The 16,812-nt window shown below is 47.3% G+C and overlaps 1 protein-coding gene across 1 annotated transcript; it reads right to left on the reverse strand.

Annotated features, from left to right (window-relative positions):
- LOC146364872 (P2Y purinoceptor 1-like) lies at window positions 1-999 on the reverse strand. The gene has a single exon (XM_084917819.1). It carries the CDS (start codon window positions 997-999, stop codon window positions 1-3), a length of 999 nt encoding a protein of 332 aa, XP_084773945.1.
- Window positions 1,000-16,812: the final 15,813 nt, after the last annotated feature.

The raw sequence follows: 16,812 nt of genomic DNA on the forward strand, positions 1-16,812 counted from the left end.
TTAAGATATTGCTGTGTTTGCAGTTTGTGCCACAGGCACACTGACATAGTTTGACACAAACAAACTAGTAAATGTCTGACGAAACCGCTGAAGCAGCTGTTGGAGCTGAGCAGGAATATCCATGACATGGAGGTAAACCAGGGGGTTCAAAACACTATTCAGACACACAAGACCACGACTGATCTGATGAGCACTAAAGACTCCCTTATCCCATTTTGGACGCATCCTGTGTTTTATCAGAACTCTTGAATAAAGGCTGAGGTTCTTAAAAATATGGTAGGGGATGTAACAAACTGAGAAGAGCAAAATCAAAATGAACAACAACCTTAAGCTTCTTTGTTTCACCACTTTATTAATGGTATTTTTGCGGCAGAGAACAAGAGTCACATGTCCATAGCAGCCAAGAAAAATAAGGAAAGGCATAACAAACCCAGTCAATGTCCAGCCAACACTGTATTTCAGGTAATTCTCCGCATAGTAATAAGAGGTGGTATGGTAGCATTTTTCAGTTTCATTTGTTGAGTTTTTGGGAAAGAGCACGTCTGGAAGACTTTGAGCACTCACCAACAGCCAAACCATGACTGAGATAACCACAGAGTTACGGACAGTCATCCTTCTCTTCGCTTTCAGTGCATGGACAATAGCCAGGTACCTGTTCACACTTATACAGGTGAGGAATCCAATGCTGCCGTATAAATTCAAGTTGAAGCAGAATCTTGTGATCTTGCAGAAGGCATTTCCAAATATCCATTTACTCTTCATAAAGTAGTATGCGGACAAAAATGGAAGTGTTGGCAGGAACAAAAAATTGGCAAATCCAAGGTTCAGAAGAAAAACATTGATGTATCCAAGACTTTTCCATTTCTGAAGCAGAGACTTCAGTCCCCATACATTAGCTCCCAGACCAATGATGAACACAAAGGTATAAATAGCAGGCAGAGTTACATGTTCATAGACTGAACGAAGCCGTTCAGTCGTATTCATTCTGTCTCCTAACATGTTGTCCACAAAAAGTGAAAAAATAAGACCAGATGTACATGTTCTTCCTGCTTGTGACCCTGCAAGTTTTGAGATACGTGTGCAAAATCTCATGCATCCATTTCCTTGCTTGTTCACAAGAACAGCTTGTTATTGTCTTTTGAAAATAATAAAATTGTGTGTGTTAGAGTTGATTTTTTTTTAGATTGTCATTTGTGCTAAGATATATATAACCATTGCTTGTATGTGTTTTGATAAAATGTTTCTTCCATATTAGGTTGCCTACATAAGATGTAGGAACTGAGTTCTCAAGTCAAGTCAAGTCAACTTTATTTGTCAATTCTGCCACATGTACAGGACATACAGAGAATAGAAATTTCGTTACTCTCAAACCCTAGATTAAAAAATGCAAATAAAATAATTAAAAATAAAAATTTAAATAAATACAATACAATTTTACATATAACAAGAAAGCTATGCAATATACAATATACAATATTCAAGTAAGGATAAATGACCATGAGTGTAAACCAGGCAGAGTAGTGCAAATAAGCAAATAGTGCAAATGGAGATTAGTAATATACGGTAAGAGATGGTATAACAACAAAGTCTTATGAGATACTGGCAGTCCAACGCTCCACAAAGTGACTGGTAACTGGTGCAGGCCAGTGAGTGAAGTCAGAGAGTGTGTGTGTGTGTGTGAGTGTGTGTGACAGAGTTCAGTGAGACCATGAAGGAGAAGAGGGGAGAGGAGGCAGAATCGGAAGGGAGTTAAGCTTCCTGACAGCCTGATGGATGAAGCTGTCCTTCAGTCTGCTGGTCCTGGCCTGGAGACTCCGCAGTCTCCTCCCTGACGGCAGCAGCTTGAAGAAGCTTTGCATCGGGTGCGTGGGATCAGCCGCTATGCAAAGGGCTTTTTTAGTGAGACGGGTGCTGTAAATGTCCTGGAGGGAAGGGAGAGAGACACCAATGATCCTCTCTGCAGCCCTCACTATGCGTTGGAGGGTTCTATGACAGGACGCATTGCAGGCTCCAAACCACACAGCGATGCAGCTCGACAGGATGCTCTCGATGGTGCCTCTGTAGAAAGTGTACATGATGGGGGCTGGTGCTCCTGCTCTTCTTAGTTTGCGGAGAAAGAAGAGACGCTGCTGTGATTTCTTGGCCAGTGCTGTGGTGTTGTGCGTCCAGGAGAGATCCTCTGTGATATGCACACCCAAGAACTTGGTGCTGCTCACTCTCTCCACAGACGCTCCGTCGATGGTCAGAGGAGCATGTTGGGTGTGCATTCTCCTGAAGTCCACGACAATCTCCTTCATCTTCTCCACATTCAGAGAGAGATTGTTGTCAACACACCACGTGGCCAGGCGTCTCACCTCACTTCTGTAGTCGGTCTCATCCCTGTTGCTAATGAGACCCACCACCGTTGTGTCGTCCGCAAACTTGATGAAGAGGTTGGAGCTATATGATGGAGTGCAGTCATGGGTCAGCAGAGTGAAGAGGAGGGGGCTCAGCACACATCCCTGCGGGGCCCCCGTGTTTAAAATGATGGTGCTGGATGTATTACTGCCGACCCGTACTGCTTGAGGTCTTCCGGTGAGGAAATCCAACAGCCAGTTGCACAGTGAGATGTTGAGCCCCAGCTGGACCAGTTTTTGAGTGAGCTGTTGGGGGATTATAGTGTTAAATGCTGAACTGAAATCTATGAACAGCATTCGAACATATGAGTCTTTTTTTTCCAGGTGTGTGAGTGCTGAGTGGAGTGCAGTGGAGATGGCATCATCGGTTGAGCGGTTGGGCCGATACGCAAACTGGAAGGGATCCAGGGAGGGGGGCAGGACAGTCTTGATGTGTTGCATGACTAGTCGTTCGAAGCACTTCATCAGGATGGGAGTGAGTGCAACAGGACGGTAGTCATTAAAGCAGGAGGGAGATGACTTTTTTGGAACCGGAATGATTGTGGTGGCTTTAAAACATGTGGGGACGACAGCCTGGATGAGTGATATGTTGAAGATGTCTGTGAAGACATCAGTGAGTTCCACTGCACAGTCTCTCAGTACACGACCAGGAATGTTGTCAGGACCCGGAGCTTTACGTGCATTGATCCTGCTGAGGGATCTCCTCACGCTGTCCGGGGACAGAGTCATCACCTGGTCACCAGGAGGGGGTGGGGTCTTCTGTGCAGTGGTGCTGTTTTGGGCTTCAAAGCGAGCAAAGAAAGTATTCAGCTCGTTCAGCAGGGGGATAGTGCTATCACAGGTCTGTGGTGGGGGCTTGTAATCTGTGATGGTCTGAATGCCCCGCCACAGGCTCCGTGAGTCTCTGCTGTCTTTGAAGTGATGAGATATTTTCCTAGAGTACTGTCTCTTAGCCTCTCTGATGCCACGGGAAAGGTTGGCCCTAGCTGTCCTCAGGCTCGCCTCGTCTCCATCTCTGAAGGCAACATTCCTAGCTTTCAGCAGCCTGTAGACCTCTCCTGTCATCCATGGTTTTTGATTTGCCCGGACAGTTATGGTTTTCGTGACTGTTACATCCTCAGTACACTTGTTGATGTAGGCAGTAACAGTCTCCGCGTACTCCTGGAGGTCAGTGGTGTTGTTATAGGTGGCAGCCTGCTTAAACATGTTCCAATCTGTGGTGTTAAAGCAGTCCTGTAAAGCCTCTGAAGACTCTTCTGGCCACACTTGTATCCGCTTACGAACCGGTTTGGTGGTTTTAACGAGCGGTCTGTAAGCAGGGATTAGCATGACAGTGATATGGTCTGAGGCGCCAAGGTGGGGGAGGGGAAAAGCTTTGTAAGCTCCTCTCTCGGTGGTGTAAACAAAGTCCAGTGTGTTATTTCCCCTTGTTGGAAAGTCTATGTGTTGTTGTATTTTTGGAAACACGCACTTTAAGTCTGCATGATTGAAATCCCCAGCCAAGATGAGAAAAGCATCAGGATGGGCTGTCTGCTGCTCACTGATGTGCTGGTACAGTTCATTCAGTGCCTCACTCCTGTTGTTGACATTGGAGGAGGGAGGGATGTACACAGCACACAGTAGTATGGCTGTATATTCCCTCGGTAGATAGAATGGCCGGCACTTAATAACCATAAACTCCAGCACTGGTGAGCAGTGTTTACAGACCGCAACAGCATCGCGACACCAGGCATCATTGATGTAAACACAAAGTCCTCCCCCGCGGGTCTTACCTCCCGCGACGATGACTCTGTCAGCACGGTAGCATGTTAGCTGGTCGAGCTGAATGGCGCGGTCCGGGACACTGTCGCTAAGCCATGTTTCCGTGAACACAAAAGCACAGCAGTCCTTTACATTCCTTTGAGATGAACGTAGCAGTCGGATGTCGTCCAGTTTATTTTCTAGCGAGCGTACGTTGGCCAGAACGATAGAGGGGATGGCGGGTTTGTGTGGGCTAGCCGCTAGCCTAGCTCGGATGCCACCGCGCTTACCCCTCTTCTGCTTCCTCTCACACCGCTTGAGGCGCATCCATTGTGGGCGAGGTGCAGGAGTGGGGGTCGGTGATTGAGTAGGCCTTCGGAGCAGACCCAGATCTTTCAGCTCCTCGATGTCCACAGAGTTTAACTTAAAAAGTTTGTTTCTGCCGATGTCGAGAAGAAATGTTCGGGCATATCCTCGCTTGCACACAGATAGACGCGACAGAGACTTACAAAAACACTGTGTGGCAGGATGAATGTTATTCCTTGGTTCAGCCCACTTTCAGCCTGGCGCATTGGGGGGTGCTAGTATAAATAGTGGCCATTTGAGCATCCCTGTATCTCTTACCTATGATCTCCTTTTTGGTTACCTGACTTCCTTTGGTGTTGCAGAGATCATTCTGAAGCCTCCATCGCGGCTGGTAGGTGTTTACTCATTGTAGTGTGTACATTACCTTACTTGGTGGTAAACAGATATTGTTTTTAGGTCATAGCTGTAGAAGCCTCCTTTGAGCCACTCTGCTCATGTTTCATGACGCGCTCTACTCGGTACGTAATTCAATTTTGTTACGATCGCTGCCTTTTACTGTTCGTTTATAGTAATTATTTATTATGCTTTGCAGGAAGTGTGGGCCTTAGTTTTACGCAACGCCACGCTAACAGAAGTGCTGCTGCTTTGCTTTGCCTTGCTTTTACCGTCTGTCCCCGTTGTGAGGTTTCTTTTCCTGCTGCTGCCAGCTTTTTAAAGTGGACGTCGGTGTGGACAGCGGCCATATGCATGCCGGTTATGGGAATCGGCTGGCGTACATATTAATGGACCGGATGATTAACTTATAGTCGGGCAGACGGCAAGTTGGAGCAACACGGCGATTCCGTTTGCTCCAGATTTTAAAGTTTTATCCCGATTGTATGTTTTCTGTTGTTTTGATTTGTAGTTTTGATTTTTGTTACGCCACTGGTGGGAGGCCCTTTTTCTAGCTGCAGATCACCAGTGTGGTCCTGCAGTTGGGTTATCCCCCAGCGCTACATTAGTTTTGTTGTAATATATTAAAATTTTCTTTGTTCTTTTATTCAGATGCGGAGTGCCGACGTGGAGGAGACTAGGGTGCCTTGGTGGTGGGATCCTTGAGTGTACACACCTGCCTTGTTTAGTTTATTAGTGTGTGTGATTTTGTGTTGCACTTGTGTCTTGGTGTGTTTTCTTTTTTTTGGAGTTTGTGCGTGGCATCCCTGCCCCTCCACTGGTAAGCCTCAGCTCTGAATACCTTTTTAAGCATATTTGTACATGGATATTTATGATTGTGCTTTTATATGGTGTTTTAAATAATTTTTAATAAATTGTCAACTTGTTTTATCATTGAACCTCATCTCTGTACTGAGTATAACAAACCTAACTGCCTCCTTGGTGATTAGTGTTACTTCCAGTATTCTCTGGGTGAAATTCCCAGAGTGGCGTTGTCTTAAACTGTGAAGAGTATTTACTTTATTCTCACCTCGTGCTGCCACAAACTTGGCGTTGTCGACAGGATATACTCTTTAAAAACAGAGACGTGTGTTCCTTTTTTATTTTTTTTTATTATCTGGTGTAACGTAAACTGTTTTTTTTGTTTTGTTTTTTTTTTAATTCATTTTGTACAGGATAAAAGCAAAGCAGCAGCTACTTTGGTGTTGGATTCCACAGCTGTGTTACAGAGATGGAGGAAGAGTTACAGGAACTCAGGGACTTGATTGCGCAGCTAAAAGCAGACAATGAGAGGCTGCGTCAGGAGAGGGCTGTTGGGTCAGGTACAAGTGCTACACCTTCTACTTCAACTGCATCATCTGTTAACCCCCCAACTGCTAGTGTCCCTGTAGCAGAGAGACTAGTTTTTGTGCCCCGTGACAGAAAATGCCCTATGTTTAGAGGAAAATCAGGTATAGGGTTGAATGAATGGTTGGAGGAAATAGAAGTTTGTGCTAGGGCACGTCATTTGTCTTTGGCTGATAAAGCATTTTTCCTGTTTGACCACCTGGAAGGGGAAGCACGTGAGGAGATCAAATATCGCTCTAGTGTAGAGAGGACTGATCCCGCTAAGATCATCACTATATTGCAAGAACTTTATGGCTGTTCAGACTCCTATGTAGCATTGCAGGAAGCTTTCTTCTCTAGAAAACAGCAGGAAGGTGAGACACTGCAAGAATTTTCCCTTGCCCTCTTGGGTCTTATGGAAAAAGTTAAATCGAGTGCCCCTAATGGCATGCCCAATGCTGATGTTTTACTAAGAGATCAATTTGTTGAACAGGTCTTGGACAGTACGTTGCGGCGGGAGTTAAAGAAGCTAGTAAGGAGGCAGCCAACCCTGACATTGCTAGAAATTAGAGGGGAAGCTATTAGGTGGGAACGTGAAGGGTTGCCTAGTGGCGTTAGACATAGAAGTAGTTCTGTCCCTTCTGTCTATGGCATTCAGTATGGGGTCCATAGCGGTCCTTCAGGAATAGCCCAGTCCACCCATCTGTCTGAGATGAGTGAGATGAAGGACTTGTTAAAGCGCCAGCAGGAGCAACTTAATCAGCTCACTCAGAGCATTGCTCGATTGCAGGGCCCCCATCGAATGTCTCGCTCAGGACAGAGCGATTCCATTATATGCAGGCGTTGTCAGCAACCTGGACATTTTGCTCGGGAATGTGATGGGGAACGTGTTCTTCGTTCCCGGCCTCCTTCTCGGGCCCCTCTGCATAATCGCAGGCACTCTCCTTTAAATACGGCCTCGGAAAACTAGCACCCTCCGTACTGCCGAGCCACAGTTCGGGTGGGGTGTCTATTGGCTCAAGGGTTGTTTCCAATGGTCCAGAGGCAGTCTCCAAATTAGTTTCATCCTGTCTACATATAGATGTGGACATGGGCGGTATAAAAGTACCTTGTTTGGTTGATACAGGGTCCATGGTGTCTACCATTACTGAAAGCTTTTTCCGCCAGCATTTTGAGTCCTGGGGTCAAGAACATCTCCAAGCTTGTCATTGGTTGCAGCTTAAAGCGGCTAATGGTTTGTCTATTCCCTATCTTGGCTATATAGAGCTAGGTGTAGAGCTCTTTGGTAAGTTTATTCCACAGTGTGGCGTGTTGATCGTTAATGATCCGCCAGGTGCAGGACCTTCTACGGTTCCAGGTGTATTGGGGATGAATGTGATTCGGAAGTGTTACCACGAGCTTTTTGGGCAACATGGTAAAGCATTGTTTAGTTTAGGCTCTGTCACAGAGGCCCCTAAACCCCTTGTGCATGCGCTGCAAAAGTGTCATGATGTTAGTACAAGAGCCCCACCGGATTTGTCTGGCCATGTGAGAGTGAGAGGTAAGCGAGCATGTTGCATTCCGGGTGGTGTAATGAAAATAGTGGCCGCCACCTGTTCTGAGCAATATTCAGGTGCCACCGTGTTATTTGAACCCAATGATGTTAATTTGCCTGCTGGACTCTTAGCATCCCCTGCATTGGTTCGAGTGGTTAGAGGTACTGCATACATACCAGTTGTTAATGTAGGGACCACAGCGGTTTTGCTTCATCCCAGGACCATTATGGGGACCCTGGAGGATGTTCACATTGTCAGTTTGCCTGCTGGTGTGACAGAAATACCCCATAACATAGCAACAATGGCATCTCACACCGCCACGCCTACTGTGCAGGATCAGATGGAAGGAATTGATTTGTCTAAACTGTCAGCCGAGGAACAGGGACAGGTGAGGTCTCTCCTTAAGAAATACAGCGCGGTCTTTTCTGCTCATGACACTGATTTGGGTTGCACTAACTTGATCTCCCATGACATTCCGCTCTTAGATGATATCCCCGTGCGGCAGCGTTATAGGCGCATCCCCCCTTCAGAGTATGAGGTTGTGAAAGAGCATATTAACCAGTTACTAGGGGCTAAGGTGATTAGAGAGAGTAGCAGCCCCTATGCTTCTCCCATTGTGCTCGTTAAGAAAAAGGATGGCAGCCCACGCATGTGTGTTGATTATTGGCAATTGAACAACAAGACAAGGAAAGATGCCTTCCCCCTGCCGCGCATTGAGGAATCCCTAGATGCGCTGACTGGTGCCCGTTGGTTTTCCACCATGGATTTAGCCAGTGGCTACAATCAGGTCCCAGTTACGGAAGAGGATAGGCCCAAGACTGCCTTCTGTACTCCTTTTGGCCTATTTGAGTGGAACCGAATGCCATTTGGGCTCTGTAATGCCCCTAGCACCTTCCAGAGACTAATGCAACGCCTTTTCGGTGATCAACAGTGCCAGTCTCTGCTTCTCTATCTTGATGACATTGTAATCTTCTCATCAACAGTACAGCAACATCTTGAGCGGCTGGATGTGGTGCTAGGTCGGCTTCAGCAGGAGGGTTTGAAAGCAAAGCTTGCCAAATGTGCCTTTTTCCAGCGGGAGGTTCGCTACTTGGGCCACGTCATCTCCGATCAGGGTGTCTCCACGGACCCTAGCAAGGTTGAAGTGGTGGCTAACTGGCAGCCTCCTAAGACTGTTTCAGAACTGCGGTCCTTTCTTGGGTTTGCCAGCTATTATCGCCGTTTTGTAGAGGGTTTTGCCAAGTTGGCGGCACCTCTGCATAGACTGGTGGCAGAGTGGGGAGGCAGAAAATCAAAGAAGAGGTCAGAGCATGGTGTAATGGAGAACTGGACTACAGAATGTGCTCAAAGTTTTGAGGCATTAAAGACTAAACTGACCACAGCACCAGTGCTCGCTTATGCAGATTTCTCTTTGCCTTTTATTTTAGAAGTGGATGCCAGTCATGGCGGCCTAGGAGCAGTGCTCTCCCAGGAACAGGGAGGTAAGGTGAGGCCAATAGCCTATGCCAGTCGGGGTTTGAGGCCTACTGAGCGCAATATGCTAAATTATAGCTCAATGAAGCTGGAGTTTTTGGCACTTAAGTGGGCCATGACTGAGAAGTTTAGAGAGTACTTGTTGGGCCACAAGTGTATTGTTTACACTGACAACAATCCTCTTAGTCATTTGTCTTCTGCTAAACTTGGGGCTACTGAACAGCGCTGGGCAGCTCAGCTTGCTTCGTTTGACTTCGACTTAAAGTACAGGTCAGGAAGGAGTAATAAGAATGCAGACGCTTTATCTCGCCAGCATCCACCCGATCCTCAGGAAATTAAAGCCATGGTTCCTGGTACAGCCTTGCCTGAACCTCTTCAACAAGCCTTGCAGCTGGGACCAGCTGAGGTAACCCAAGCTGCCATTACAGTTTTGCCCCATCTCACTACTCCTGATCTTCATGCCCTCCAACAGGTCGATCCAGTGATAAAAGAGATCCTGGTGTTCTGGAGACGGAAGCAGCGACCTAGCTTCGAGGAGCGGCAGCAACTTGCCCCACCTGTTCTGGTGCTGCTACGACAATGGGATCGTCTGATTGAAAGGGATGGAGTTCTGTATCGTCAGGTTCATCGCCCTGACGGTGCCGAGGTGGTACTTCAGCTTTTGCTGCCTAGTGCACTAATGGAGCAGGTGCTGACTCATGTTCATCAGGAGCACGGCCATCAAGGTGTGGAAAGGACCCTAGCGCTTCTCCGCTCACGGTGCTACTGGCCAGGTATGTCTGCTGAGGTAGCTCGCTGGTGTCAGAGATGTGAACGTTGCCAAGTTGCAAAAGACACCCAACCAGCAGCTCAAAGTTTCATGGGACATTTGTTGGCTTCTCGACCAAATGAAATCTTGGCTATTGATTACACCCTGCTTGAACCTTCCCGGAATGGGCTGGAGAACGTCTTGGTAATGACTGATGTTTTCAGCAAGTATACATTGGCTGTCCCCACTCGTGACCAATGTGCTGCTACAGTGGCCCAGGTTCTCGTAACAGAGTGGTTCTCGAAGTTTGGTGTACCTGCGCGTATTCATTCTGATCAGGGTCGTAACTTTGAAAGCTCCCTGATCCAGCAGCTCTGCAAGTTTTATGGTATTGAGAAGTCCCATACTACTCCTTATCATCCGGCTGGAAATGGTCAGTGCGAACGCTTTAATAGGACTTTGCACAATTTGTTGCGGACCCTGCCAGTATCCAGGAAAAGGGACTGGAATGTATGTTTGCCCCAGTTACTCTATTGCTACAACACCACTCCCCATCAGGCTACTGGGGAAACTCCATTTTTATTGATGTTTGGGCAAGAACCCAGGTTGCCAGTGGACTTTCTGTTGGGCAGAGTACCGGATCCCATCAGTGGAGATGTGCACGAGTGGATTCAGGAGCATAAAGCTCGGCTACAGGTTGTACATGAAGGAGCCAAGGAACGACTGCAACTGGCTGCCGACCGCAGGAAGAGGCACCATGATAAAAAGGTGAAAGAGGCACCATTGAATGACGGGCAGTTGGTGTTCCTGCGTGATTTGAGTGGAAGAGGGAGATGTAAAATCCAAGATCGATGGAAACCAGCGGTATATAGGATCCTGAAGGCACCTAAAGGAGGTGGGGCAGTACATACCATTGCACCTGCAGATGATCCTAGCAGTGTGAAGCATGTTCATCGTACATTGTTGAAGGCTGTGGTAATAGCAGCTACACCATCAGAAGGGCCTGCTCCGAGCAGTAGTCCACATGGCCCAGAAATGCCATCCTCAGAACATGACTCATCAAGTGACAGTGACCTGCTATTCCTGAGCGTAGAAGCTCCTCAAGTAAATGTTTTACCATCTTATAGCCCAGTGGCAGTGATTCCAAGTAGCTCTGAGTTGTTGCTCTCACCAGAAGACCGGCTTTCCGCCGTTCCAGCCACTTGTACAGCGACCCCGAGGGCAGCACCAGTTCCATCTTGCTCTCTTCCTGTTCCCACTATGAGCTCTGATACAAGAAATATGGTGGTGCGAAGAACAACACGGTCCACGGCTGGCCAGCATTCAAACATCCATCATCTCCCAAGACCAACAGGGGAGGTGGCACCAGGGGCTGCAAACTCTATGTCTGAGCTTAGGGTGCATGCTGTCTCTGCATTTTTTAGGCCTTGGGATTAACCTGGGTGTCCTTGTAATCCATCGTCGGGGCGACGATGCAAAAAGGAGGGGTAGATTGTGGCAGGATGAATGTTATTCCTTGGTTCAGCCCACTTTCAGCCTGGCGCATTGGGGGGCGCTAGTATAAATAGTGGCCATTTGAGCATCCCTGTATCTCTTACCTATGATCTCCTTTTTGGTCACCTGACTTCCTTTGGTGTTGCAGAGATCATTCTGAAGCCTCCATCGCGGCTGGTAGGTGTTTACTCATTGTAGTGTGTACATTACCTTACTTGGTGGTAAACAGATATTGTTTTTAGGTCATAGCTGTAGAAGCCTCCTTTGAGCCACTCTGCTCATGTTTCATGACGCGCTCTACTCGGTACGTAATTCAATTTTGTTACGATCGCTGCCTTTTACTGTTCGTTTATAGTAATTATTTATTATGCTTTGCAGGAAGTGTGGGCCTTAGTTTTACGCAACGCCACGCTAACAGAAGTGCTGCTGCTTTGCTTTGCCTTGCTTTTACCGTCTGTCCCCGTTGTGAGGTTTCTTTTCCTGCTGCTGCCAGCTTTTTAAAGTGGACGTCGGTGTGGACAGCGGCCATATGCATGCCGGTTATGGGAATCGGCTGGCGTACATATTAATGGACCGGATGATTAACTTATAGTCGGGCAGACGGCAAGTTGGAGCAACACGGCGATTCCGTTTGCTCCAGATTTTAAAGTTTTATCCCGATTGTATGTTTTCTGTTGTTTTGATTTGTAGTTTTGATTTTTGTTACGCCACTGGTGGGAGGCCCTTTTTCTAGCTGCAGATCACCAGTGTGGTCCTGCAGTTGGGTTATCCCCCAGCGCTACATTAGTTTTGTTGTAATATATTAAAATTTTCTTTGTTCTTTTATTCAGATGCGGAGTGCCGACGTGGAGGAGACTAGGGTGCCTTGGTGGTGGGATCCTTGAGTGTACACACCTGCCTTGTTTAGTTTATTAGTGTGTGTGATTTTGTGTTGCACTTGTGTCTTGGTGTGTTTTCTTTTTTTTGGAGTTTGTGCGTGGCATCCCTGCCCCTCCACTGGTAAGCCTCAGCTCTGAATACCTTTTTAAGCATATTTGTACATGGATATTTATGATTGTGCTTTTATATGGTGTTTTAAATAATTTTTAATAAATTGTCAACTTGTTTTATCATTGAACCTCATCTCTGTACTGAGTATAACAAACCTAACTGCCTCCTTGGTGATTAGTGTTACTTCCAGTATTCTCTGGGTGAAATTCCCAGAGTGGCGTTGTCTTAAACTGTGAAGAGTATTTACTTTATTCTCACCTCGTGCTGCCACAAACTTGGCGTTGTCGACAGGATATACTCTTTAAAAACAGAGACGTGTGTTCCTTTTTTATTTTTTTTTATTATCTGGTGTAACGTAAACTGTTTTTTTTGTTTTGTTTTTTTTTTAATTCATTTTGTACAGGATAAAAGCAAAGCAGCAGCTACTTTGGTGTTGGATTCCACAGCTGTGTTACAGAGATGGAGGAAGAGTTACAGGAACTCAGGGACTTGATTGCGCAGCTAAAAGCAGACAATGAGAGGCTGCGTCAGGAGAGGGCTGTTGGGTCAGGTACAAGTGCTACACCTTCTACTTCAACTGCATCATCTGTTAACCCCCCAACTGCTAGTGTCCCTGTAGCAGAGAGACTAGTTTTTGTGCCCCGTGACAGAAAATGCCCTATGTTTAGAGGAAAATCAGGTATAGGGTTGAATGAATGGTTGGAGGAAATAGAAGTTTGTGCTAGGGCACGTCATTTGTCTTTGGCTGATAAAGCATTTTTCCTGTTTGACCACCTGGAAGGGGAAGCACGTGAGGAGATCAAATATCGCTCTAGTGTAGAGAGGACTGATCCCGCTAAGATCATCACTATATTGCAAGAACTTTATGGCTGTTCAGACTCCTATGTAGCATTGCAGGAAGCTTTCTTCTCTAGAAAACAGCAGGAAGGTGAGACACTGCAAGAATTTTCCCTTGCCCTCTTGGGTCTTATGGAAAAAGTTAAATCGAGTGCCCCTAATGGCATGCCCAATGCTGATGTTTTACTAAGAGATCAATTTGTTGAACAGGTCTTGGACAGTACGTTGCGGCGGGAGTTAAAGAAGCTAGTAAGGAGGCAGCCAACCCTGACATTGCTAGAAATTAGAGGGGAAGCTATTAGGTGGGAACGTGAAGGGTTGCCTAGTGGCGTTAGACATAGAAGTAGTTCTGTCCCTTCTGTCTATGGCATTCAGTATGGGGTCCATAGCGGTCCTTCAGGAATAGCCCAGTCCACCCATCTGTCTGAGATGAGTGAGATGAAGGACTTGTTAAAGCGCCAGCAGGAGCAACTTAATCAGCTCACTCAGAGCATTGCTCGATTGCAGGGCCCCCATCGAATGTCTCGCTCAGGACAGAGCGATTCCATTATATGCAGGCGTTGTCAGCAACCTGGACATTTTGCTCGGGAATGTGATGGGGAACGTGTTCTTCGTTCCCGGCCTCCTTCTCGGGCCCCTCTGCATAATCGCAGGCACTCTCCTTTAAATACGGCCTCGGAAAACTAGCACCCTCCGTACTGCCGAGCCACAGTTCGGGTGGGGTGTCTATTGGCTCAAGGGTTGTTTCCAATGGTCCAGAGGCAGTCTCCAAATTAGTTTCATCCTGTCTACATATAGATGTGGACATGGGCGGTATAAAAGTACCTTGTTTGGTTGATACAGGGTCCATGGTGTCTACCATTACTGAAAGCTTTTTCCGCCAGCATTTTGAGTCCTGGGGTCAAGAACATCTCCAAGCTTGTCATTGGTTGCAGCTTAAAGCGGCTAATGGTTTGTCTATTCCCTATCTTGGCTATATAGAGCTAGGTGTAGAGCTCTTTGGTAAGTTTATTCCACAGTGTGGCGTGTTGATCGTTAATGATCCGCCAGGTGCAGGACCTTCTACGGTTCCAGGTGTATTGGGGATGAATGTGATTCGGAAGTGTTACCACGAGCTTTTTGGGCAACATGGTAAAGCATTGTTTAGTTTAGGCTCTGTCACAGAGGCCCCTAAACCCCTTGTGCATGCGCTGCAAAAGTGTCATGATGTTAGTACAAGAGCCCCACCGGATTTGTCTGGCCATGTGAGAGTGAGAGGTAAGCGAGCATGTTGCATTCCGGGTGGTGTAATGAAAATAGTGGCCGCCACCTGTTCTGAGCAATATTCAGGTGCCACCGTGTTATTTGAACCCAATGATGTTAATTTGCCTGCTGGACTCTTAGCATCCCCTGCATTGGTTCGAGTGGTTAGAGGTACTGCATACATACCAGTTGTTAATGTAGGGACCACAGCGGTTTTGCTTCATCCCAGGACCATTATGGGGACCCTGGAGGATGTTCACATTGTCAGTTTGCCTGCTGGTGTGACAGAAATACCCCATAACATAGCAACAATGGCATCTCACACCGCCACGCCTACTGTGCAGGATCAGATGGAAGGAATTGATTTGTCTAAACTGTCAGCCGAGGAACAGGGACAGGTGAGGTCTCTCCTTAAGAAATACAGCGCGGTCTTTTCTGCTCATGACACTGATTTGGGTTGCACTAACTTGATCTCCCATGACATTCCGCTCTTAGATGATATCCCCGTGCGGCAGCGTTATAGGCGCATCCCCCCTTCAGAGTATGAGGTTGTGAAAGAGCATATTAACCAGTTACTAGGGGCTAAGGTGATTAGAGAGAGTAGCAGCCCCTATGCTTCTCCCATTGTGCTCGTTAAGAAAAAGGATGGCAGCCCACGCATGTGTGTTGATTATTGGCAATTGAACAACAAGACAAGGAAAGATGCCTTCCCCCTGCCGCGCATTGAGGAATCCCTAGATGCGCTGACTGGTGCCCGTTGGTTTTCCACCATGGATTTAGCCAGTGGCTACAATCAGGTCCCAGTTACGGAAGAGGATAGGCCCAAGACTGCCTTCTGTACTCCTTTTGGCCTATTTGAGTGGAACCGAATGCCATTTGGGCTCTGTAATGCCCCTAGCACCTTCCAGAGACTAATGCAACGCCTTTTCGGTGATCAACAGTGCCAGTCTCTGCTTCTCTATCTTGATGACATTGTAATCTTCTCATCAACAGTACAGCAACATCTTGAGCGGCTGGATGTGGTGCTAGGTCGGCTTCAGCAGGAGGGTTTGAAAGCAAAGCTTGCCAAATGTGCCTTTTTCCAGCGGGAGGTTCGCTACTTGGGCCACGTCATCTCCGATCAGGGTGTCTCCACGGACCCTAGCAAGGTTGAAGTGGTGGCTAACTGGCAGCCTCCTAAGACTGTTTCAGAACTGCGGTCCTTTCTTGGGTTTGCCAGCTATTATCGCCGTTTTGTAGAGGGTTTTGCCAAGTTGGCGGCACCTCTGCATAGACTGGTGGCAGAGTGGGGAGGCAGAAAATCAAAGAAGAGGTCAGAGCATGGTGTAATGGAGAACTGGACTACAGAATGTGCTCAAAGTTTTGAGGCATTAAAGACTAAACTGACCACAGCACCAGTGCTCGCTTATGCAGATTTCTCTTTGCCTTTTATTTTAGAAGTGGATGCCAGTCATGGCGGCCTAGGAGCAGTGCTCTCCCAGGAACAGGGAGGTAAGGTGAGGCCAATAGCCTATGCCAGTCGGGGTTTGAGGCCTACTGAGCGCAATATGCTAAATTATAGCTCAATGAAGCTGGAGTTTTTGGCACTTAAGTGGGCCATGACTGAGAAGTTTAGAGAGTACTTGTTGGGCCACAAGTGTATTGTTTACACTGACAACAATCCTCTTAGTCATTTGTCTTCTGCTAAACTTGGGGCTACTGAACAGCGCTGGGCAGCTCAGCTTGCTTCGTTTGACTTCGACTTAAAGTACAGGTCAGGAAGGAGTAATAAGAATGCAGACGCTTTATCTCGCCAGCATCCACCCGATCCTCAGGAAATTAAAGCCATGGTTCCTGGTACAGCCTTGCCTGAACCTCTTCAACAAGCCTTGCAGCTGGGACCAGCTGAGGTAACCCAAGCTGCCATTACAGTTTTGCCCCATCTCACTACTCCTGATCTTCATGCCCTCCAACAGGTCGATCCAGTGATAAAAGAGATCCTGGTGTTCTGGAGACGGAAGCAGCGACCTAGCTTCGAGGAGCGGCAGCAACTTGCCCCACCTGTTCTGGTGCTGCTACGACAATGGGATCGTCTGATTGAAAGGGATGGAGTTCTGTATCGTCAGGTTCATCGCCCTGACGGTGCCGAGGTGGTACTTCAGCTTTTGCTGCCTAGTGCACTAATGGAGCAGGTGCTGACTCATGTTCATCAGGAGCACGGCCATCAAGGTGTGGAAAGGACCCTAGCGCTTCTCCGCTCACGGTGCTACTGGCCAGGTATGTCTGCTGAGGTAGCTCGCTGGTGTCAGAGATG

Source organism: Perissodus microlepis, chromosome 20, assembly GCF_051167445.1.
Source record: "Perissodus microlepis isolate ML-2025 ecotype Zambia chromosome 20, ASM5116744v1, whole genome shotgun sequence".
NCBI lineage: Eukaryota > Metazoa > Chordata > Actinopteri > Cichliformes > Cichlidae > Perissodus > Perissodus microlepis.

What these genes read in the sequence shown, in the direction of transcription:
- LOC146364872 (XM_084917819.1), bottom strand. Translation starts at nt 999, where the DNA reads ATGTTAGGAGACAGAATGAATACGACTGAACGGCTTCGTTCAGTCTAT.